This window comes from Geotrypetes seraphini, chromosome 8, assembly GCF_902459505.1.
Source record: "Geotrypetes seraphini chromosome 8, aGeoSer1.1, whole genome shotgun sequence".
Lineage (NCBI taxonomy): Eukaryota > Metazoa > Chordata > Amphibia > Gymnophiona > Dermophiidae > Geotrypetes > Geotrypetes seraphini.
The window spans coordinates 107,869,753-107,894,802 of record NC_047091.1 but is presented as its reverse complement, the minus strand read 5'-3'; the positions used below and the strand labels follow the sequence as shown (position 1 = coordinate 107,894,802).

General features: G+C 44.0%; 1 protein-coding gene across 3 annotated transcripts in view; it reads right to left on the bottom strand.

Annotated features, from left to right (window-relative positions):
* The window catches only part of SEMA6B (semaphorin 6B), a 241,785-nt gene that overhangs the window by 89,557 nt on the left and 127,178 nt on the right, over positions 1-25,050 (bottom strand). For all 3 annotated transcript variants that reach the window (XM_033954396.1, XM_033954398.1, XM_033954397.1), the window contains one exon: positions 3,985-4,120. In XM_033954396.1, coding sequence (XP_033810287.1) covers positions 3,985-4,096 — 112 coding nt within the window. In that variant the 5' untranslated portion in view covers positions 4,097-4,120. The remainder of the gene's footprint in view (positions 1-3,984; positions 4,121-25,050) is intronic.

The window sequence follows — 25,050 nt, the reverse complement described above, 5'->3', positions numbered from 1 at the left end:
AGAAGTGACCGCTGTGCTCCAATTCAGCTCGCGCAGCAGGTCGTCTGAGCTGGGCATTAGGCCAGAAAATCAGAGCCCCTGCCTGAGCCATCCGCAGAGAAGAAAAGCTCACAAAAAGCTCCCACTGCTGAGCGACAATAATCCTGAACAAACCTACCTCTGACAAGAGCAGCAGCAACCTCTCTCCTTGTTCCCCCTCTCCTCCCCTGCAAAACTCCCTTCCAATGACTGACCAGTAGCAGAGGGGGAGAGGGAGGGGGGGCAAAGGTTACTCTGCGAGACAGTGGCGTAGTAAGGGGGGGAGGCAGTCCGCCCTGGATGCCATTTTGCTTGGGACGCCGGTGCCCCTCCTCATTTCCGCCCCCCCTTTCCACTCCTCCCCCTCCCACACACATGCCCCTTCCCTTCCCTAGTACCTTTTTGACTTCAGCACGAGCAGCCACCAACTTGCCTGCGTTGGCTTTGGCACTCTCTCTCTGACGTCACTTCCGGGATCCACGCCTAGGAAGTGACATCAGAGAGAGCGCTGAGGCAGACGCGGGCAGTAAGTTGGTGACTGCTCGAGCTAAAGGTATGGGGAAGGGGTGGGTGTGTGCGGCGGGGGAAGGGTGCTGCAACCCCGGCGTCGCTCACCCTCACTACGCCGCTGCTGGGAGAGGAGGCACTAGGCAGGGTTGGCCTGAAGAGGGGTGACAGGAATGGCCACACAGGGCTCTGTGTTCCTAAGGGCCCCAGCCTGGTATATCCTACTGACTCCGATCCCTCCCCCATCTTTAAATTGCATGTCTCCTACTTCTGCAAGGACAGGACACAGCAGAGAGCAGGGTGGGGGTCGGTGGCAGATGGTGTACATGAACTGCTAAGATTAACGAATAATATGGAACACTCAGTTTTACATATAATGTAAACTTAAAACAGAGGAAAAAAGACCTCAAAAAATCCCTGGACTATAATCAAACAGATCATAATCAAAATTTTTTATATCAAAATCTCTCTTGTTTATGATTGAGCATAACAGAACCAGCAGCTCTATGTTGAAATTCACAAATGAAATTGCAAATAGCTTCAAGACATCAAGCACTTATCTTAATAACTTAAGAGAGATTTTGATATAAAAAATTTTGATATTCTATAACTATATTTATATATGATTATAACACATATTTAATGAAAAATAAATTTACATAAAAATTAAAAAATCACACAGGGGTTTTTGACCACTGATGAAAACCAACCCCAATTGGTTATGATCTGTTTGATTATAGTCCAGGGGTTTTTTGAGTTCTTTTTTCCTCTGTTTTAAGTTTACATTATATGTAAAACTGAGTGTTCCATATTATTCGCTAATCTTTGTATTCATAATCTGGACACTCAATTACGTTTCTATCAATTACTTCAGTACATGAACTGCTGCCACTGCCTTGAGTCCTCTATAGAGAAACACATTTTAAAGGTAGAGGAGTTTCAGAGACAAGGTAACATACTGGACCACTGTGGGCTTCCCATACTAGTATGAACAGGGTCCCGTAATTAGTAAGGCTGGCCCTGGCACTAGGCACATGATTTCCTCTGCCTCCCTTTTCCACTTCCATCCCTCCCCTTGTTTTCCCCTCATTATAATTTAAACTAAAATTACCTTAGCTTGTGAGGAAACCTGGAGCTGCCACTGAAGTCACAGCATACTGATGCAGGCACCACGAGCATGCTCTGTTCTAATCTAAAACTAAGTTTATTTACCAATCTAATACCAGCTGGAGGTTGAAAGTAGAGAATTACATGGGGACAAATATTTCCCTTCCCTGACCTGTCCCCCGCGAGCTTTGTCGCTGTCCCTGTTCTGTAAGCTCTGTCTTAACCACACAAGCCTCGAACACATGATTTTAAAGCGTTTGAGGCTTGTGCAGATGAGGACAGAGCATGCAGGAATGGTGCAGTTACAGGAAAAAACTTGATGGGATGGGGAAAAATTTGTCCCGTGTCATTCTCTAGTTCAAAGCAAAAGAAACCCATCAACCATGACAACTGAGTCTGTTTGACAACTAAGCATGCTCGCAGCACCAGCATCAGTGGTTCAAGCTTTACTAACTAGGAGGTGGCTCAGATGTCTTTAACTAGAGGTACTGGAGATCTTCATGATACACAATTGGTTTGCCTAGCTGCTGGGTAGGCCTCAAGCAAAAGTGGAGCAACCTAGACCTACCCATGGCTATGCCCCTGAATCTGATGTTAGGATACCCACTGGCCTAATCCCAATTTCCAATTTGGTTTCCGTTCTCCTCATGGTGTATTCTGGTACTTGAAGTCTTGAGGGCTTTTATTTCCCTTAAATACAGAATGAATATCATTGCTAGTTACAATGGATCAAGACAGTCACCTGCAATCAGAGTGACCAACTGGATCCATTTTGTAGTTTTAGTCCTGTGCACTGCAGAAACTACACTGGATACAATGAAGGTAAAATCAAGGACTGGCTCAGCCAGTTCCTTATGACATGGAGCCATCTAGCCAACTTAGGATATAACCATGAAAGATGGCACTAACCTTTGAGATAAAGAAGACTATCTGAATATTTATTTTCCTTAGAGCAGGGTTCGCCAGTCAGATTTTCAGGATATCCGCAATGAATACACGTGAGTTAAGTTTGCATGCACTGCCTCCATTGTATGGAAATTTATCTCACGCATATTCATTGTTGCAGACAGCAGCACTAAGCTGATAAAGTTAAGCATGACTGTTTCATTGACTCTTAATGATTGAACTAAACTAAACTAAACCTTAGGTTTATATACCGCATCATTTCCACAATCGTAGAGCTTGGCACGGTTTGCAGGAATTGGGATAGAAAGGAACTCCAAAGAAAGGTTAAAGGTCAGAAGAATGGTTAGAGGGCTTAGGATATTAAAGAGGGAGGAAGTGTTACATTTTTGGGAATAGCCAGGTTTTCAGATGTTTACGGAAAAGTTGGAGAGAGCTCAGATTTCGAAGAGGGGAGGTAAGGCTGTTCCAGAGCTCAGTGAATCTGAAGGGGAGAGAGGTCCCTAGCTTTCCTGGATGGGAAATCACAGATCACACTGCCCTTTTCTGGTCTAATGGAGGAATAAGGAACCTGTGTGTCCATTAAATTGTGGTCATTATGAATTAAATTTTATAACATGACCTGATGGTGGTTACTGAGCACAACACACACATAATAGTAATTAATTAGTAGTTAATAAGAATATTTTTGCTATAGTGCTAGGATTAACATATTATTCATTGAGGATATCCTAAAAATTTGATTGGCTAACTGTGTCCCAAGGACTGGCTTGAGAACTCACATAGTCATGAACTACAGCAGGAGTTTCCAGTCCTTGGAACACACCTCCTCAGTCAAGGTTTTCAGGATACCCACAATGAATATGCATGAGATAAATTTGCATACAATGGAGGTAGTCCATGCAATTTTATCTCATGCATATTCACTGTGAATATCCTGAAAATCTGACTGCTAGATGTTCTGAGGACTGGGTTGTGAGTGTGACCCTTTGAACTAGAGAAAGGACCCCAGGTGGCAGAAGTACGGTTTGGCATGTGACAGTGCACCCCCTCCTCTCTCCTACTTCAATGAGGCTGGACATTCTGCCTTATCTGACCTGGTCTTACTACTCAGCTTTCTTGCTTCTTGAGAAACATAGAAACATGATGCCAGATAAAGGCCAAATGGCCCATCTAGTCTGCCCATCCGCAGTAACCATTATCTCTTTCTGGCTTTACTCTATAACTATAGTACAGGATGTCGACACAAGTCAAAAACTAAAAAAGAAGGGAGATAAACCTTCTCAAAAGTGTTCAGCTACTTGCAGAATGTCCTAACTGGCTTGATGCTGGTTTCATATGCCCTGGTAGAGAAAGTTGCTGCTGCTTGGCCTAGTCTGGCACACAAAGAACCTGCAACCTAAATGCAAGAGAAGGTCATGAAGCTCAGCGCAGTCCTCCAGCACTCACAGTGCACAGGCGCAACGCTGATGGGCCTTAGCTCGTCTGGGAACAAGGCATCCACTGCTCCCTCCAACAGGCACAGTGAGAGCGGAAGCAGCAGCAGGGCACAGGAGCTCATGGTCCTTGGGTGTGGCCGACGCACCTGCAGCAGGGTGAGAAGAAAAAAAAGGAAGAATGAGGGTCTGAGAAAAAACCCCCAAGAGTCATCAGCATTCGACAGGAAAGAAAGGCATGAAGACACCCACAAATGATCATAACAAGCCCCAAAATTTCACGACATTAGATGGGTCAAGCCAGCGCTTTCTTTACGACAGTATGCACTAACAGACAGCGGTACGCTGCATGAGTTTCCAATTCCAGACTAGTAGGAAGCTTGCCCGAGAGGGGGGTGGGGGCCTGTGAATGTTCACTGACTTACAGACATCAAGCTGAGCACTACTACAGTGCAAAAGGCAAGCCTGGATTGAGGTATAAGCAACAGATACAACTGCCTTGGTGTTCTTAGAAACATGATGGCAGATAAAGACCAAATGGCTCATCCAGTCTGCCCATCTGCAGTAAAGTGTAGTTACTTACCTGTAACGTAGGTTCTCCATGGACAGCAGGAGGAGCTGATGGGACATCACCCATATGTGGCTAACTCATCCTGCTTGCCCTAGAGAACCATTATCTCTTCCTCTCTCTAACAGATCCCACATGCCTATCCCACACCTTCTTGAATTCAGACACAGTCTCTGTCTCCACCACTTCTTTCAGGAGGCTATTCAACGCATCTACCACCCTTTCTGTAAAAAAGTATTTCCTTAGATTACTCCAGAGCCTATCGCCTCTTAATTTCATCCTATGGCCTCTCATTCCAGAGCTTCCTTTCAAATGAAAGAGACTCTACTCATGAGCATTTACGCCATGTAGGTATTTAAACGTCACTATCATATCTCCCCTTGCCCGCTTTTCCTCCAAAGTATACAGATTGAGATCTTTAAGTCTGTCCCCATACACCTTGCACAGCAGCAGCAATCCCAAAACAGAACTTGGCATGTGGCAAGCAAGTCTTCCCATGCTGACAAGGTTTGCGATGCTCCACCCTTCTGAGCACATGGGTTGTCATAACAGGAAGCTTGTGTAAGGTGAAGGAGCAGACCATTCATTGCAGGACTTTGTAAGTCCTTGAAGGCTTGCATGTCTCATGCTTAATTCTGTTTTAGTTGCTGCTTCTTCTCAGGACTGACTGCTATGGTTGAAGCATAGGAGATAAAATAATTGGGGAGGGGGGAGGATGTCCCCCTACCTAACCTTACCTATTGGTGCCTCCACTAAAAATCTAGCTCTGGGCTTATGTCAAAAAGGAGGTCCAGAGGGAGGAGGAGCAGCCATGTTTCTATGACACTGTTTACCAGTTTGCCAGGTTTTGGAAAGCCTGAACTCGGGGCTGTGTTAGGGGGGGGGGAGGGTCTCAGAGCATGAACAAATGCGATGTCATCATGTTGCATCTGCGTGTGCTCGGAGACCTACCAGACAAAGCCCTGAGCTCAGGGAAGACGACGAAGGTTTGTGTGGAAACGCGACTGGGGGCAGAAAAGGGCAGGGCAGGATGGGCAGAAAGAAGCGAGGCCACATGTCCTCTCTTTTTACTTTAAAAATTTGGTAACCCTATCTATTAATATATTTTAATGTACTGCATATCGTGTTGGCACTGTTGGATGCAGGAGACGCATTTGGCATCCCTCGCAAAGCTTGATTGGACGAGTTACACCCTCAGGCAGCAGATTTGTGAAACGCTGGCCACCATTGGTGTACCGATCAACAGAAGATAAGTTGAAAAGCATTTTCTTTTAATCTATCTTTAAGCACAGCACAGAGCTTTTTTTCATTTAAAGGAGGTTTTTTGCCAATGAGGTGATCGCTTAACCACCTTGAAACCACTTTTGTGGAGGTGGAAGGGCCCTTGTCTGAGACTTTTTCCTCCGTTTATCAATTGTCATTAAGCCTGAACTGTGCTGTTATTGCACCACCTGACATTGTGCATTTTTCATAGTGAAGGTGTTTTCATATTATGGAGGTATATACTACAACATAATGTGTACTGAAGCCATCTGCACAGTGCGCAGCGGCCTCAAAAAAAGCCAACAGGATGCTGGGCATCATAAAGAGGGGCATAACTACAAGGACGCGGGAAGTCATCATGCCACTGTATCGAGCGATGGTGCGTCCGCATCTGGAATACTGCGTTCAATATTGGTCGCCGTACCTCAAGAAAGACATGGAGGTACTTGAGAGAGTCCAAAGGAGGGCAACAAAACTGGTAAGAGGGCTGGAACACTACCCATATGCTGAGAGGTTGGATAGGCTGGGGCTCTTCTCTCTGGAAAAAAGGCGGCTCAGGGGTGATATGATAGAGACCTTCAAGATCATGAGGGGCATAGAGAGGGTGGATAGGGACAGATTCTTCAGGCTGAAGGGGACAACAGGTACGAGGGGGCATTCGGAGAAACTGAAGGGAGATAGGTTCAAAACGAATGCAAGGAAGTTTTTTTTTCACACAGAGGGTCGTGGATACTTGGAATGCGCTACCGGAGGAAGTGATCAAGCAGAGTACGGTACAGGGATTCAAACAGAGACTGGATGGATTCCTGAGGGATAAGGGGATCGTGGGATACTGAGAAAGCTAACCAGAAAATATATGCAGAAACCCAACCTGGTCGTGCAGGCAAGACCGGAGGGCTAGGACTTCGATAGGAAGATAGGACTAAACCAAGGAGGCATGGGGGCCCCTTCTGGTGATTTAGACAGGTCGTGAACTGTTTGGGCCGCCGCGGGAGCGGACTGCTGGGCAGGATGGACCTATGGTCTGACCCGGCGGAGGCACTGCTTATGTTCTTATGTTATTTGAATATGTTGCCTATTGCCTGAGTGTAGCTTATTTTTGCTATATATACTGCTTCTAAAATCACAGGTTTGTGCTTATAGCTGAGTTTGTGCGAGAGGCGTGAAGGGGCGAGGCAGGGGTGGGGCCATATGTCCTCTTTTTTTTTTTTTTGTCTTCACAAATATGGTAACCCTATCTACTGATGACATGACCCCAGTCCTGTCCCAGTTTGGGAACCACTGATTTATGCTGAAGGGCATAAAAGATTAAATATCCTAGCCTGGGTAACTCTCTTGAAACAAACTTCTGCTCATCGCCCAACTCCCTTTTGCTTCTAAACTAGTTGAATGCATGGCTCTCGATCACCTAAACAAAACCAATACTCTCCATCCAAATCAGACTGGATTCAGGAAATCCCAAAGCAGTAGTCACTGGGGGTAAGAATATTAACACTCTATAATTTGGACCAAGCTAAATCTGTAATACTTCTTTCCCCATATCTTTCTGCAGCCCTTGATCTTGTAGATGACAATCTTCTCCTACATAGACTGTGTGAGTTCCAATACAATTTTGGGCTCGTTCCATTCATATCTTAATAACAGAACAATATATAGTTATATGACAGAACTTTGAATCAGATTCCTATATATTTAATTGTGGGGTTCTCCAAGGCTTTTTAGTATCACCAACTCTTTTTTTTTTTTTTCAAAGTTATATATATTTTTTTTTTTTCAAGAAAAAAAAAATCACACAATACAAAATACAAAAAGAAATACAAATAAACACTTCAAATAATACAATAGTCTTTAAACCCATTCCTCCCCCTCCCCCCCCCAAGGAGCCCCCCTCTGGTATCTAAAATACATAACTCCACAGTGGTAGTATATAAACCATGATGCAGAGTTCTAATACAAACCAACAATCCTAAAGATAATGAAGAAAACAGGTTATCCCAACTGAGAATCACAAAGATAATGAAGGCGAGGCTTCTCTCCATTGTAGATAAATGTCCTAGAGCCTCAACTCTTTTTAACATTTTCACATCACCATTACTAACACTCATTGAAGCCTTGAATCTAACTCCTTATCTATAGGCCAATAGAATCCAGACACTTACCAGTCTGAACAGTATAGGCCCTATATCCTAGGGACTGTTTGGCGCAGTTGTCAATCAACCACTAGGTACCGTTTACAGAATTGCACCTAAGCAGTCTTAGACACCGGTAAGTGTTAAATCCTTAGGTTTACTGCCATTTAAGCCATGGTTCTCTTGGCTACGGTAGGCGCCTAACTCAATCGGCACCCAAACTCTGCTCCAAATCCGCCCCTAACTATGCTTACTTGCTGTGTAGACACCTTGGTGCAGAAGCCTATCTTGTTCAGATTGTAAGCTCTTTCGAGCAGGGACTGTTTTCTTATTCTTTGTGACTCTGTGCAGCGCTGCGTGTGTCTGGTAGCGCTATAGAAATAATTAATGGTAGTACTAGTAATGGTGCTGTCAATCAGCACTGATTAAGCCAATTAAAAAAAATTAAGTTAGGTGCCTAGAGGGGCTAAGTGCGCCAATCTACTGGCAGGCGCCTTTTATAGAATCAGGAAACAAGAGATTCTCACCTTCAATAATAGCAAACTGGCTCAAAGATTATAAACTTAAATTAAATCCTGAAACGTCTCATGGACTCCTCATCTCCCAAAAGGTACAGCCTTCCTTTTTGTCCCTACCATAATAGCAGGATGTAGCGTTCCATTTGAACCAACAGTAAAGATGCTGTGGGTAATGCTCAATCAGTCCCTGAGAGTTCACTCCCATATTTCAGTGCGACACCTCTTCACCCTGCAAATTCTTGTTCATTCACTTATTATTGCTCTAGATCATTATAATGCTCTCTATAATGGTATACAGGTCAGTGATATCCGACGTCTCCAAACAGTACAAAACAGGCTCAAAAATATTCAACCACGCGATTCCTCTCCTTTGCGAGAAACATTGGCTGCCTGTATCACACAAAATCACAATCGCACCTCTCACACTGGTTCACAAAATTCATTACTCCGGTTACCCTCACTATCCTGTCTCTTAGGGCCAGATTCTCTAAGACTCCGACACACGGCAAAAAAGTGCCGTGATGGGAGCGATTTTTCTTTTACTGGCAATTTTCGGCACAATAGCATGCAAATTATATGCACACTATTTGTACGGAGAATTGAGGGTAAAGGGAAGGGGGGGGGGGGGGGAGAGAAGAACTGTGCCTGGCGCTTCCTCAGAAAAGTAATTGCTAAGTACAGCTCCTCTATCCTGTCAAGGCTGCTCTCCCTGCCCTGGTCAACTGAGCTGCAGGTCTTCTACTACTACTACTACTACTATTTATCACTTCTAAAGCGCTGAAAGGTGTATGCAGCGCTGTACATTTTGACATTTAATAGACAATCCCTGCTCGGAAGAGCTTACAGTCTAACCTGGACAGACAGACATGACATATAGTATTGGGGATGCATCTGGGCCAGTGGTGTAGCCAGACTTGCCTTTTTTTTTGGGGGGGAGGGGGGATTCTTCAAAAACTTCCCTTCTCCTACCACCTTTTGTCCTGCTTTACTGTCCCTCTCCACCATCCCCAGATTCGGCATTTGCTCTTCCCCTGCCTCCCCGAATCCTGCTGGCTCAGCTGATTGACCAACAGGAAAAACAGCAGAAGAAAAAGTCCCCCCTCTTGCCAACACCCCCTCTCTCTCTCTCCCAAACACCCTGTACAAGATCGGCAAGAGAGATGCCCACTCCCTCTTGCCTCAGTCGCTGCTTCTAGACCCGCCCAGACCCCCCCCCAAAACCCCAGGCCTTGGCAGGAGGGATGCCCACTCCCTCACTCTACTGGAGTCCCCCGACAACCCCTGCACACACCCCCTCCCGTACACATTTCAACATTGCCTTTCTGAAATAGGTATTTACATACTTTGGCCATTTACATATGCAAACACTGCTAAGTACATGTGTGAAAGCTGTGCAAATCTGAAATGACCTTCTTAGGGCTAGATTCACAAAGGGCACGGATCCGATCCGATCCGTGAGGGATCCGGGGGGCTGATTTACGAATCGCACTCATGCAAAAGAGGGCGATCGGAATCACATCCCCATCGGACTGTCGGGATCGTTCTCTAGTGATCCCGACGCATGTGCAGACCATCTGTAGATGGTTTGCACATGCTTAAGAGCAGTAACTTTTTTTTATTTTTACTTTTTCTTTGCGAGCCCATGGTTTTAACCCGCTTTAAACCCATGGGCTCGTAGTGCGGGAAAGGGCAGGAGAGTCGGGGCAGCAAGTAAGATTTGGGGCGAGAGCAGGGCAGTGAGTCAGGGTGGCAAGAGAGATTCGGGGCAGGCAGGAGAGAGCAGGAGATTTGGGGCAGGCAGGAGAAATCTTCTCTTCTGTCCGTTTGTTTAACTTCTGCTCTCCTGTTCTTTCAGCAGTCAAGGGAAACTTTTTAAAGACATGACAGCCTTATCTGGCCACCAATTTATCACTACAATTATCAAACTTATCGTCATCCAACAAATCTGACCTGGATGAATGGTTAACTAGATGAGGACGAGGCAAGGAGAAGCCCCCCACCCTCAAAGCTTGAACCTATGGCAGTTCTCTGCAGTCTGGCACGGTCTGGCACAGGATATGATAAGCCTGGAGGTGCAGGTGAAGCAAAAACACCATAAAAGATAGGTAGGTAGGCAGGAGAGGAGAGGAGATTCAGGGCAGGCAGGAGTTGGGGCTGAAAGCAGAGAAGCAGGGCAGAGAGCATGGCGCCAGAAGGCAGGGCAGTTGGAAAGGACCTCAGCGACTGGTCCTCAGCAGTCGCTTATTTTTGGATCGGCCAGCCCAGTCGGTGTTGCTTTTTTATTTTAGTGAATCGCTTCCTGCCTGCATTTGAATGCTGTTCCCGCTCATTTGCATGCACAGATAGGAGGACGATCAGGACAGAGGTTAGTGAATCGGGTCGGAAGGAAATTGGGTCGTAAAGGGGTCGCTAAGTGGTCGGAAGTTGATCGGTGGGCTTAGTGAATCTAGCCCTTAGTCTTTTGTATATGTAGAAATAAAAGTTAACAAATAAGTTGTAGACAAGATTTTTTTTCCAGCAGACTGAACTTACTGTACCTCTGTATCATTTACAATTTGACCTTTGTTTTTAAATAAATCTGAATTCTTGTGCATGCTAACGGTGAATTATAAATAGAATAAAAGATAATGACCACAAGGCCAAATCTTGCCACAGCATGCTCTCTCCCCTTGTTCCACAACCCAGATCCTATTGGATTTCCACCTTTATCACTTCATCCTCTCTGTTTGCTCTTGTCATTGGGTTATCCACTAAGGATGTGTACAGGGCAAAAAGTTTCAGATCAGTTAGTTTTTTTGTTTTTTTTTCCAGTTATTGAATGGTTTCTTTTGGTTGTTTCACACATTTATTTTAATAAAAATGTTTCTTGCACCTAATCAGCTTATCACATGCTGCTGCTTCATCGGTTAAAAGGCGTTAAATTAATTTAGCAAGTGCTAAATTTCTTAAGGCCTGCTAATGAATGTACACTGACAAATGTCTCTCTCTTATGCACCACCTATCCTTGTATCCTCAGACTGAAAATTAATTGCTCTGAAAAGGAAAGATCTGGATGTAATTTTTTTCCCCACCACCTCTTCAAACTATGCCAACCTCCCTTCAATGACCCCTACCACCCTTTCCTCCTTTTCTGAAGTCACAGAAGAGGAAACTGCTCACCTTCTTTCCTCCTCCAAACTTACCATCTGTTCCTCTGATCAGATTCCCACCTGCCTACTTGGAGCCATCGCTCTCATCTGTCACATCCTCAACCTTTCACTTTCCACTGCTACAGTTCCTGATGTCTTCAAATATGCCGTAATTACACCCCTCCTCAAAAAACCCTAACTAGACCCCACATCTCTCTCTAATTACTGCCCCATCTTCCCCCTTCCGTTCCTATCCAAACTATTTGAACATGCTGTTCACCACCGTTGCCTGGTATTCCTTTCTTTTCATAATATTCTTGACATGATTCTATTGGGCTTTCACCCTTTCTATTCTATAGAAACTACCCTTGCTAAAGTCTCTAACGACCTGTTCCTGGCCAAATCCAATGGCCTCTACTCCATTGTCCTTTTCAATCTGTCTGCTGCCTTTGACGCTATTATTCACCCTCGACATGCTGCCCTCGCTGGGATTCCAAGGTTCTGTTCTCTCTTGATTTTCTTCCTATCTTTTCCATTATACTTCCAGTATTCTTTCGCCTGCCTCTGCTTCAAAACCCTAACTGGCTCAGCCCCGATATATCTTTCACGCCACTTCACCTTCCCAGGCTCTAACCGTACACGCAATGCACACCTGTTTGCCTACCCCTCCCCAAAAGGATGCATCCACAAAAGATTCTTCGACAAAACCCTCTCTTTCCAAGCTGGCAAATGGAATGACTGCCTGTCCACTCTCATCTCTCTTGCCCCAACTTATCAATCCTTCAGGAAATCTCTAAAAACATACCTCTTTGATAAATTCCTCTAACCCCCCCCCCCCCCGACCAAACTAATAATCCCTTGCCTCCCTCCCTACCCTTCCCCTCCCCCCATGCAACAATTATTGGATCATTTTGTAATTGTCACTGGTTTATACCATATAATTGTTAACTAATTCTCTGCACCTACATTGTATAAATCGCTCTGAACTGTTTTTCGATATGCTGTAACCTCGATGTAACTTCGCTATAACTAAGCTGTAACTTCGCTGTAAATGTACAGTCTCTTATCCTGTAAACCGCTCTGAACTGTTTTGTGGTATTGCGGTATAGAAAAATAAAGTTATTATTATTATTATTATTATGTTACAGTGGATCCTCTTCTGCTGCCATTCCACTATCTATCATGTACCTCAAGGCTCCGTCCTGGGCCCTCTCCTCTTTTCCATATATACCTGTTCTCTTGGTACACTGATCTCTTCCCATGGTTTTCAAGATCACCTCTATGCTGATGATGCCCAGATCTACCTCTCCACACCAGATATCTCAGGCTCGAATCTCAGCCTGCATGTCTGACATTGCTGCTTGGATGTCTCACCGCTATCTCAAACTGAATATAGCTAAAACTGAACTCCTTATCTTTCCACCTAAACTTACCTCCCCCCTCTCACTGTTCTCTATTTCTGTGGATAACACTCTCCTCCTCCCTGTTTCGTCAGCCCGCAACCTTGGGCTGATCTTTGACTCCTCTCTCCTTCTCTGCTCAGACCCAACAAATCACAAAACCTGTTGCTTCCTCCTCTATAATATTACCCAAATCCGACCTCTCCTCTCTGAACACACTACCAAAACCCTTATCCTCACTCTCATCACCTCACGCTTAGACTACTGGAACATACTTCTCTTGAGCCTCCTGCGCATTCGTCTCTCACCCCTTCAATCTAGGGTTACCATATAGCTCCAGAAAAAAGAGGATAGATTGAGACATCCAGGTTTTACTTCCACTCCTTGCTTCCATTGCTTTCTATGTAAGTAATACATGGATGTCTCAATCTGTCCTCCTTTTTCTGGAGCCATATGTCCCAAATCACTATGTCCCAAATCACTCAACATTCTGATTCACTCTTTGGTGATGTCTAAAATAGATTATTGCAATTCTCTATTTAAAGGAATTGCTTTACATGAAATAAAACGTCTCCAAATCATACAAAATGCATCAATTAAATTAATAACTAAATCCAGACAATTCGACCATGTAACACCGCTTCTTAAAAATGCTCACTGGCTTCTAGTTATTCACAGAATAACTTTTAAACTTTGCATAATCATCTTCAAAACTCTATATAATATGACCCCCGCTTTTTTATTTAAATTATTAATTCCATATTCTGCAAGGAGAATTTTAAGATCCAACGAACAAAACTTATTGTCTATTCCTTCATTAAAAAGTATAAATACGAGAAGGCAATTTATTTTTTCATGTACTGCACCTCAGACTTGGAATGCCCTCCCTATTTTTTTAAGGGAGGAGAAGGAATTCGGAAAATTTAAAAGTAACTTAAAAACTTTTCTTTTTAAAGATGCCTTTGCAAACTGATTTTTTTATGTTACTACTCCATTGTACTTTATTATATTTTTTTTTAACTATTAACCTTGTGTTTTTTCCCTGAATGTCTCTTCTTTACTTTAATGAATTGTATTTCACCCCTCCTTACCTAATGTCAAGAGTATGTTAAACAGTGTAATTTATTTATTTTTTTTTTTTTAAATATTCGTATGTATTGTACTGTTACCTAACAAATGTAAATTTTAATGTGTACATCGCTTTGAAGTTTGATTAAGCGATTCATCAAGATACCTAATAAACTTGAAACTTGAACCCTACTTCAATCCTTTCAAAATGCTGCTTCATAACTCATTCCATGAGAACCCCTATTCTCACATTACCCCTTTCCTCAAGTCACTTCATTGGCTCCCCATCTGTTTCTGAATACAGTTCAAATTTCTCTTACTGACTTACAGGCCATTCACTCTGTAGCCCCCTAATATCTCACTTTACTTATCTCCCACTATGCTTCCCCCTCTTAAACTCCATTCATTGGGTAAGTTCCTCTTATATGTACCCTCTCCTCCACAGCCAACTCCAGACTCCGTCCCTTTTTCTTGCCACGCCATATGCCTGGAACAGGCTGCCTGAATCAATACATCATGCTCCGTTTCTAGCAGTATTCAAATAAAAGCTAAAAGCCCACTTTTTAAAAACTACTTTCAACTCTTAACTCCCACTCACTGCTGTGAGAAACCTATACCCTTTGTATCATTTTCTCTACCAGAATCTCCCCAACCCTGAGATGTCCTGTCCAAATTAGATTGTAAGCTCTTCTCAACAGGGACTATTTATTTCTACGTTACACTGCTTATACCTTTCAGCACTATAGAAATAATAAATAGTAGTAGTAGTAATCTGCAAGAGGAAGGTGTCAGTCATGCATCATAATGAGGGCCATTTTCAAAAGGTAAACGATTATTTCAACCTCCTGCTCTTCCTATGGGTAAATGTTGGTGCTGACAGTTGACTATGGAAGCTAAAGACCATTAAAAAATATTTGGATCCTCTATCTTTCAGGTACAGGCATTAATACTATCCATATTGGATTACTGCAATGTTGTTTATTTGGGAGCCCCAAATAAAATTATGAGAAAATTGAGAATAGTATAAAATACAGCTGTCCGATTGATATTTGGGTTGAAGAAAAATGAACATATCAGTCCCTATTACCGACAGTTGCATTGGCTACCGGTGGAAGCACGAGTACTATTCAAATTGTCTTGCATTTGTTTTAAGATCATTTGGGGATTAGCCCCAATTTACCTTTTATCTCACTTTGTGTTGTATAACCCAATGAGGACAACTAGGAGTAGCAATTATTTGCTTATCCAAAAATCATTGGCTGCAGATACAAGACCTATTTGGATAGGACTCTTGCATTTCAAGCAAGTAAGCAGCAGTCCTGTTTGGGTAATTGCATTAGTGGAGCTATACTGTCTTATAGTGTATTTTGAAAACAAATTAAGTCAGCATTGTTTGATAAATTAATGTGGATATTGCAGTCATAATAATCTGATATTGAGTATATTTAAGAAAATTGTTGTATTTTAATTATTTGTAATTCGCTGATTGTCCAGTCTTCTTCCTTGGAAACTGCCAAGAAGTCATTTGATTATGGCGGTATAGAAGAATAAAGTTATGTTATGTTATGCTATTACTGAGTTCAGCTACTCATTGTTGCCTTCCAGAAATTGCTCCCCTAGTCTTGCCTAATGATTAAAGCCAACCCTGACCTGGGGTTTGCACCAGTGATTCAGAGCTGCCAAGAAGGCCAACCCACTCAGTGGAAGATTCGCGGTCGGCCCCAGGCCTGCCCTGAGAGTCTACTGTATATAATTCTACTATCCATCACACTAGGATGTTTGCACTTAGCAGCACCTCTTAAAGGCTTAGGCTCCAACAACAGTATCGACAGCCAACAAAATGTCAATGACAAATTATGTAAATGATATAAGCAGAAGGAGTTTGCATAGAGAGTGATACGTTAGTCTATGTAGGTATTGGTAGATGGAAGAAAAGAAAATATTTTGCTTGGTCAAGACTCATTTATTGGAGCTTTTTTCTGTGCCAAAACTACTAAGTCCAAGAGATCTGGCATAGGAATAAGCTACAGTAAATGAATCTTGTCTTGATGAATAAAATTAATCGCATAGCTCAAAACTGACAAAAAAAAAAATGGACTGAGTTTTTGGAAACGTGCTCTTTGGCTTAAAGTTTGTGATTTGAGTAATAGCAAGCTGAAGTCCATTCATCAGATGTGTTTTATTTTAGAGATACCATACTGTTTAGTTCTTACTACTTTGGGCTAGATTCACAAAGCAAACTGATTGTGTACCGATCGGTTTGCGACCCCTTTGCGACCAGATTTTCCTCTGGCCCGATTCACTAACCTCTCATGCGATCCGCTTCCAATCTGTGCATTCAAATGAGGGGAAACTTATGCAAAGTAGACAGGGACGTGATTCACCAACAAAATTTTTTAAATCGAATGGCTGGGCTGGCCGATCAACTAGTTCCATTGAAGCCCTGCTCTCTGCTGTCCCGAATCTCTCCTGCCTGCCGCCCTGATGCTCTTCCCGGATCTCTCCTGCATGCTCTGCCCTGAATCTTTCCTGCCCTTCCCAGCACTGTGAGCCTGTGGTTTTAACCCGCGGGTTAAAACCTTGGGCTAAAAAGTTAGAAAAAAAAGTCGCGGCTCGGACGGGTCTTAGACGCATGCACAGACCATCTACAGATGGTTTGCGCATGTGTCGGGATCGCACACCAGCAATCCGTGCCGGTAGATGGGGGTGTTCCTCCGATCGCCCCCATCTGCATATTAGAGGTTAAGGAATCCATCGGACCTGCCCGGATCGGACACGGATCGGTCCCGATCAGGCAGGTTAGTGAATCTAGCCCTATATTCGGTTTATAAAATATTAGCACAAATTGCAGGTAAAATGATCCAATGCCTATTTACAGAAAAAGAAACCAAGTGGGGAGTGGGACTGTGCACATCAGCATTGTTATAAATGTACACATGTATTTTAAAAAGAACATGTAAAACTCCATCTGAACCTACACTCCAGCAAAGATCTGCCCCTGAACACAATCACACCAGAAGTCAGATACACGTACCCATATAATAGGCATTTTACGCATATACGGTAACACAGAATTGTGAAAGGTCTTTATAAAATTTACTCCCCCCCCCCCCGAATTTTGATAGCCATGAGCTCCTGTGGTCTTCTTAAGATCTTGGCTATCTAGAAAACACTTTCCTTAAGAAGGTCCACGCCTTGTTCCCCTGTATAGTCACAGGAGGCATCTTTATTCGTCATCTACCAAGAGTAGGGTTACCAGATGTCCGGGAAAATCCGGACATGTCTTTTTAGAGGCATCTGGTTTTTGGTTGTATTCACAGAGACAAGAGTAAGAGAAGTACCTCTTATAGACAGTATGAGGAACTGAGCCATAGGGTTGCCATAAGGCTCCAGAAAAAGGAGGACGATTGAGACATCCGGGTTTTACTTCCAGTGCTTTCAATGGAATTAAACCCAGATGTCTCAGTCTGTCCTTCTTATTTCCATAGCCTTCAATGAAAGTAAAACACGGATGTCTCAATCCGTCCTCCTTTTTCTGGCGCCATATGGTAACCCTACATATAATCCCATTGCTAATGAAGAGAGGTCTCAGGTGAAATCACCAGGAGGGGTCACAAGATAGCTTCAGGCCAGCAGAGCCAAATCTGGCTGCATCTCCACACCCTCTGTAAACTTCTGGCCTTGTATTACATAGACACTTGAACTAAACAAGCAATAGAGCCAGACTCGGTCTATTCAGCCTGCTGTGTTTATCCCTTAGGCAATTATGGATTAGTCTTCCATGACCTGGTGTCATCTGGGGACCTTATTGATAAGGTAGAACTTCTGTTTTCTGCTAAAAAGGACAGCCTACAGATTTTATATTAAACGGGTTCAAACAGCACCTCCAGGTGTACATTAGTCCCCAAACATCAATTTGTTGGCAGATGGCTGCTTTCCAAAGAGTTAAAGTTCAGTGAATGTTAATTTTTTTCCCCTCTGATCCGAAGATCGCTCACCACTTGTCTGTTTTTAACTGGTTTCTTATCTGAAATACAATTGCACTGGGCAGTTCACCATGTTAAAAAAAGAAAAAAAAAAAAAAAGAGAAAATCAATTCAAACATGTTACAGCTTGAAGCAGACAGTTAAAAAAGCTCCTTTCACGCCAGCAGAACCTGCTGAGAAAATCAGCAGTCTTCAGGGCCTTTCGATGAATGAGAATGACCCATTGGCCTCTCAGAGCTCTCACATAAGAAGGCCTCTTTAACAGGGACACCCCAAGCAAGCTCCTCTCCCTCTCTCCAGCATGAACTAGCCTTGAAATGAAACCCCAGGCTCTTGGCAATTGTCCAGACATCACAAATTAGTTTGTAACCAACAAATTAATTAATTCGTCGATTTTAATGCAAGCACTGAGCTGGGACCTGGGCTATATTAAAAAGGATCCACTCCCACACACGAAAGGCCACCAGCTGTTACACCACAGCAAGAGTACAATGCAGCTTAGAACCCCTGAAGAATTGGGGTGAGGAGGGAAGCAGTTCAGGCCATCTCCGGCTCAAAAACACATGTGTAGCAAATAAAAGATCCAAACCAACTAGGGATTTTAAGAATAGCTGCATCTACAGAACTTCTGCTGAATCTGCAGCCACTGTGCCAATGCAAGGTTAAGAGAAGGCTCTATATGGGCTATAATAGAGTCAGCCCTGGTTGTATCCTGCTGCAGGCTAGCAGATGTCATTCTTTTGCTACGGAAATTAAAGCTATATCTTTCTGTAGGGACTGAAGCAGAACCAGCATTGGCTCAGTCCGTTTTAGGCAACTTTGAGTCTCTTGGTGGCCCTCTGCAGAGGGCAGGGCTCTCCTTTCCTGGAGAATGCTAGAACAGAGCATTATTTGGGTGGTGATAAGATAGATCCTGGAGGAAATCTATGGAGATGGTGAGGGCCTCCAACCCATAAAATAAAACCAGCCATAGTTCAGCTCTAAAGGCCTAGGGAGAAGTGAGTTGCTGGCTTGGTTTGGCTGACCTAAAAACGATAGAAAAGTGTGAATCCCCATGAAAAAGATAAGCATATCCATTCTTCTTTTTTTTTTTTTAATTCTTTATTTATGATTTTAAGAAAATAACACAAGTTAACCACTTGTTAAAGTTAAACAGATAATGAAACTAATCTGAAGAAATAAAGAAAACAATATTTATTCCTTAGACCACTTGAACGTGGGGAAGCAGCTATGAGATCATTATAAAAAAACAAAGCAATCATACAGTGATTGATGTAAATAACCTCCATTCAAAATAATACTCTCGATCAAATTAAACTGGAACTTCTACAGTTGAGATCGTCAGATCCAAGAAGGTGTTTAGTTGTTCTGGTTGAAAAATGCATACTGTACTTGACTCGCAATTTCTTTATCAAACATTTACATGGGTAGGTTAACAGAAACTAAAAGCCAAAAAGGCTTTCCTGTGATACTGTTTAGTCACGTCGGGATATATCCAAGCATACCAATTCTTAAAGGCAAATACACCCAATGAGGATGGGAACAGTCTGATACTGGGATTTTCCACAGCTGTCTGTAAGCAGTAACATCCTATAAAGTTAGGCTCATATGCTTTATACAGAGGCCTTGGGTTGTCTCCCAAATGTTTTTGAGATCAAGTGGATACTTGAGCCAAAAACAGAAATAATGTTCTCTTAACACTTTCAAGTTTGGCATTAAAACGTGTATCAGAATTAGGTTTATAGACCACAGAATCCTAGCTAGGAAGTAGCATTCCTGGGCAAAACCTACTGTCAACGTTATGTGTAATATCTCCCCCTAGGCCTAGAGGACCTGGGGTCTGTTAGCACAATTTATCTTGTTGCAGAATAGCAGTTGAAGGTTACTTGGAAGCGATGCTGAGACATCACTCTCCGAGCTCTACTGCGTTACAGAAAGCTCCCAGGAGCCTCTAGTACTGAGACTCTGCCACTGCATTAATCCCTACTGCATTCAGAAATATCCAGTCCAGTTGGCAGCAGTAGCAGCCTAGGTAAATCACAGACTGCAATAATTCTTATCATGGTTGGACAGTGCTTGAGAAATGGTGCCGGTGCCAAAATGGCCGTCAGACTGCACAGGTAGTGGTCACCATCCATTATGGCAGTCCTCGAGGCCCATCCAGCTAGTCAGGGTTTCAGGATCTCAACAGTGAATATGCATGAGATAGATTTGCATACAAAGGAGGTAGCACATGCAGATCTGTCTTATACATATTTATTATGGATATCTTGAACATCTGACTGGATGGGTGTCATCCTGAGGACGGGGTTGAGAACCCCTGAAAGGACTGCGTACATATCACTCTCTATAATAGCTGCTCAATCAAAATCTTGTAAAACCTGGGAATTATGCACAGTATCAACTCCATCTGAATTTGAAGGAGGTCAGTTGTTATAAAAACAATGGCAGGGCACACCTAGGGCAGGGACTGTCACTGGCTGATAATCAGTCCATAGTCAACCGGGGCTTGTGTCCTCTCAATTAACTTTTAGGTCTGTAGGCTCCTCCCCTTTTAATAATTAAACTCGGCAATTAGGATCACCTTAACATCATCATTCATAAAAAAGATCCATTAAAACACAAAAAAAACCCTGTTAGCACCTATCACTTTGGTTCTTTTAAGGTGCTGCCCTAGGCAACCACCTAATCTGCCAATGGTTGAACTGGCTCTGTGGTCAACCCTTTCCTATTTGTGGGCTGAGAAGTATCGTTTTGACTTGCCTGTGGTAAATTAAGCAGTATAGCAAATTTATAAATAAGCCATAAACCATTCTTTACCATCGTAGCCTCCCTTGCCCAACTCAAGAAATATCTTGTTTAAAGTACGTGTCAGACTGACATGCTGCCCTCTAATCATTCGCCATCTTGGCGGTTAGCTATTGGCAAATGTCCCATTTTCCTTTCTTCCACCTTCATTTCCCGACTCTTTACCTTCCAATCCCATCATTATCTGCTTGTTTCTAAAAGCTTTCCACCAGTCCCTAATCCTCTTCCCTGCTGTGTTCTGCCATTAATAATATATGATCATATGACAGGCATCGGGAAAGAATTAGCATAATTAGAAATTAAAAGCTGCTTCTTCACACAAAGGGGTCCCTAATTTAAGGCTCTGGGCAGTCAGCCGACAAAATAGAGTGTCCATATTTCATTCCCTTGTGAAAAACACATGTTCTGGGAACCAGCATCTCAGCTGGGATCGGGTAGGACAGGTCAGTGCCAGTCACTTGGTGTCGGACTTAAGGCTGGGAAAGGTCCAGCAGCACATTATCTGCTCAGTGTGGGAAAATCAGCCCTAATTGGAGTTTGAAACTTGGACCCTAGCTCTCTGATTTCAGAACCAAGCTGTATCAGAAGTAAATAAACATCTTTGTGCCATAAGCAAGAAACTGAACCACAATCCATCACACACCCAAACTGGTACAATGGTGGCTCCAAGAAATGACCCCTGAACCCCCCAAACCCCGCTATTGTGGTAGTGGACAATGGAGTAGGGTGGGGTGGGGAGGGGAAGGAAAGGGAAGGAAGGTTCAGAGGCTGGTGTGTTGCAGTCAGTGGAGCCAGAAGGAGTCTCTCCATCCTTTTGGTGTAGTGGTTAGAGCTACAGACTCAGCAACCTGAGGTTGCGAGTTAAAACCCTGCGCTGCTCCTTGTGACCCTGGGCAAGTCACTTAATCCTCCACTGGTCCAGGTACATTAGATAGCTAATAAGACCAGCAGGATGGACAGGGAAAATGCTTGAAGTACCTGTATGTAAACTGCTTTGAGTGTTTATTGTGAGCTTGTATATTGCTACTAATGACTGGGGAGTCAATTCAGAGCGGTTTGTATGAGTTCTCTAAAGGTGTTGCAATACAGAGCTACAAAGAGCTTCTGAGAGATGGTACAATCCATGGGCTCTATACAAAGTTACAGGGGCTTCTGTGTGGTTATAAAACTACAAAAGGTAGTACACATCCCCCATCATATTTGCAGGTTCGGAACTCGCAACTTCGGTTATTCGCAGTTTTCATCTGGGTGACCCACCCCCGCCGACCAGACCTCTCCACTTACTTACTTTTTAAAACCTGGTGGTCTAGCGGTGAAGCAGGGCAGGAGAGATTTTCCTATGCTCCTGCCCTGTGCAGAACTGGAAACAAAAATGACTGTCGTGAGTTCCCATGGTTTCGCGGGAACTCATGGCAGCCATTTTTGTTCCCGGCTCTGCACGGGGCAGGAGCGTAGGAAGATCGCTCCTGCCTTGCTTCACCACAAGACCACAAGGCTTTAAAAAGTAAGTAAAGTGGAGAGGTCCGGGAGGCAGGAGGGAGGGTCAGAGTCAGTCCTAAAGTTATTTGCAGTTTTTTTGGTATTCGTGGGCCAGCTTTGCCCCTAACCCAATCCAATCCAAGCCTTAGTTTTATATACCGGGCCTTTCCCTGAATGGGACTCGATCCGGTTCACAAAATTAGCCCAAAAGGGTAGGGGAAAACAATAATTAAACAGGAGTACAACTATTACAATCCATTATTTATCTAGCAGTAGTAAAGGGTCACGGATTTGATATACTGCCTTTCTGTGGGTAGAATCAAAGTGATTTTACATATACTATATGCAGGTACTTTTTCTGTCCCTAGCTCACAATCTAAATTATGTACCTGGGGCAACAGAGGGTTAAGTGACTTGCCAAGGGTCACAAAGAGCTGCAGTGGAAACCAAACCCAGTTTCCCAAACTCTCAATCCACTGCACTAACCATTAGGCTCCTCCTCTTCTCCTGGCTCCTCCACACACATTAACAGCAGTTAGCTTAGACCAGGGGTTCTCAACCCAGTCTTCAGGACACCCCCTAGCCCAGGGGTCTGCAACCTTTAAGACATAAAGAGCCACTTGGACCCGTTTTCGAAAAGAAAAAAAAACTTGGAGCCGCAAAACCATTATAAAACAAATCTAACACTGCATATATTGTTTCTTATCTTAATGCTATATACAGGATCACTAAATTGAAAATAAAATCATTTTTCCTACCTTTGCTATTTGGTGATTTCATGAGTCTCTGGTTGCACTTTCTTCTTCTGACTGTGCATCCAATCTTTCTTCCTTTCTTTCAGCCTCCTGTATGTTTCCTCTCCTCCAGACCTCATTCTCTCCCCCAACTTTTTCTTTCTGTCTCCCTGTTCCCCCTTCTTTCTGTCTCCGTGCCGTCCCCCAAGCCACTCGGTTTGCTGCCACTGCAATCGGGGAACAGCCCCCAAGCCACCGCTGTCCCAAGCTTTCCCTGCAGAAGTGTTGCGCTGACCAGCATTCCGCTCCCTGACGTCAATTCTGACGTAGGAGAGGAAGTTCCGGGCCAACAAGGCATTTCTCCTCATTCCATCCAGCCTGAGCCCCATCTCTCCTTGATCCAGCATTTCCCTTCTGTGTCTGTCAGAATTACCATTCCACCTATTTTCCAGCATCACCCTTCTTTGTGTCCATCTCACCTATATCCCTATCTCACCACTTTTTCAGAATCTTCATTTGTCTCTGTCCTTATCTTTACGCCATGTTCACCATTTGCCCTTTCAATGTCTTTATCTCCCCCCACACACTTTTTCAGCATTACTTCTATGTCTCTATTTCACCTCCTCTTCATGTCCCCTCTGTATCTCTATCCTTATTCAGTAGGTCCTGCTTACTCTTTCTCTTCTTTGTGTCACTATCTCCATTTTCAGCTTTCCCCCCTTTTCCTTTGTTAATGCACCCTGTAGCCAGAATCTTTCCACCCTCCCTCCACTTCGGCCCAGCCCAGTATGAAATATTTCCTTTTGTTTCCCTCCCCTCTCTCTTCTCCTCCCTCACCCACGAGTCCTGCATCTGGCCCTCTCCCTTCTACCTGCACCTGGCAACACCCCCCTGCTCCGCGGCTCTCTTCAGCAACTCGTCAGCAGCGGTGATCAAGACAAGCTGCCGACATCGAGGCCTTCCCTCTACGAGTCCCGCCTTTGTGGAAAAAGGAAGTTGAAACAAGCGGGACTCGCAGAGGGTAGGCCCCGACGTCAGAAGCTTGTGTCGATCGCTGCTGCTGAGTTGCCGAAGAGAGCCGCGGAGCAGGGGATGTGGCCGGAAGCAGGTAGAAGGGAGAGGGAGATAGGAAGGCTGTAGATCTCCGGAGCATGACACCGACCCCGGCCAGGATGATTTCTTTTTCAGGCACCTTACAAGTCCAGCGTCGCGGCGGGAAATAGCCACGCTGAGCAGTGAGCTCAGCACTACACAGATGAAAGCCTTGCTTGCTGATTGGTCCGGCGGCACGGCGGGGCGGGGCCGCCGGACCAATCAGCAAGCAAGGCTTTCAACTGTGTGTGCTGAGCTCACTGCTCAGCATGGCTATTTCCCGCCGCGACGCCGGACTTGTAAGCTGCATTCCTGCGTGACACACTACCGGAGCCGCAGCAAAGGTGGAAAAGAGCCGCATGCGGCTCTGGAGCCGCGGGTTGCCGACCCCCGCCCTAGCCAGTCAGGTTTTCGGAATACCACAAGGAATATGCATGATAAATGTACTGCACACAGAGCAGAGGTGTTGAATGAAAGAACCAAAAAAAAAAAAGAAAACAAAAAAAAACAACTCTGTAGAGTGATGATGTTCCTAAATGGACTTTATTTGAAAGTGTCAAAGTTCCAAAGGTACACTGAAATCATCCACATAAAATAATTCCATCCACATAAAAGTAAATCAACCACATAAGAGCCTTAAAGGACCTAGTCCGCTAGGGATACAGGACCCAACACGGTCTGCGTTTCGACAAAAAGTCTTCTTCAGGGGTCCCTGGGGGTCCTATAAAGGTGAGTACATGGGAAACAATTGTGTGGTGAGCCGAAGTGAGACACCGCTTGCCTTTGCAATGGAAAAGGCTGAATGAAAGCGCAGCAGTCAAGTGTTTGGTACACCCCCTGCTCAGGCAGATTTACAGGATACTCGTAATGAATATGAAAGACTTGAGCAGGGGGATGAAGAGATGC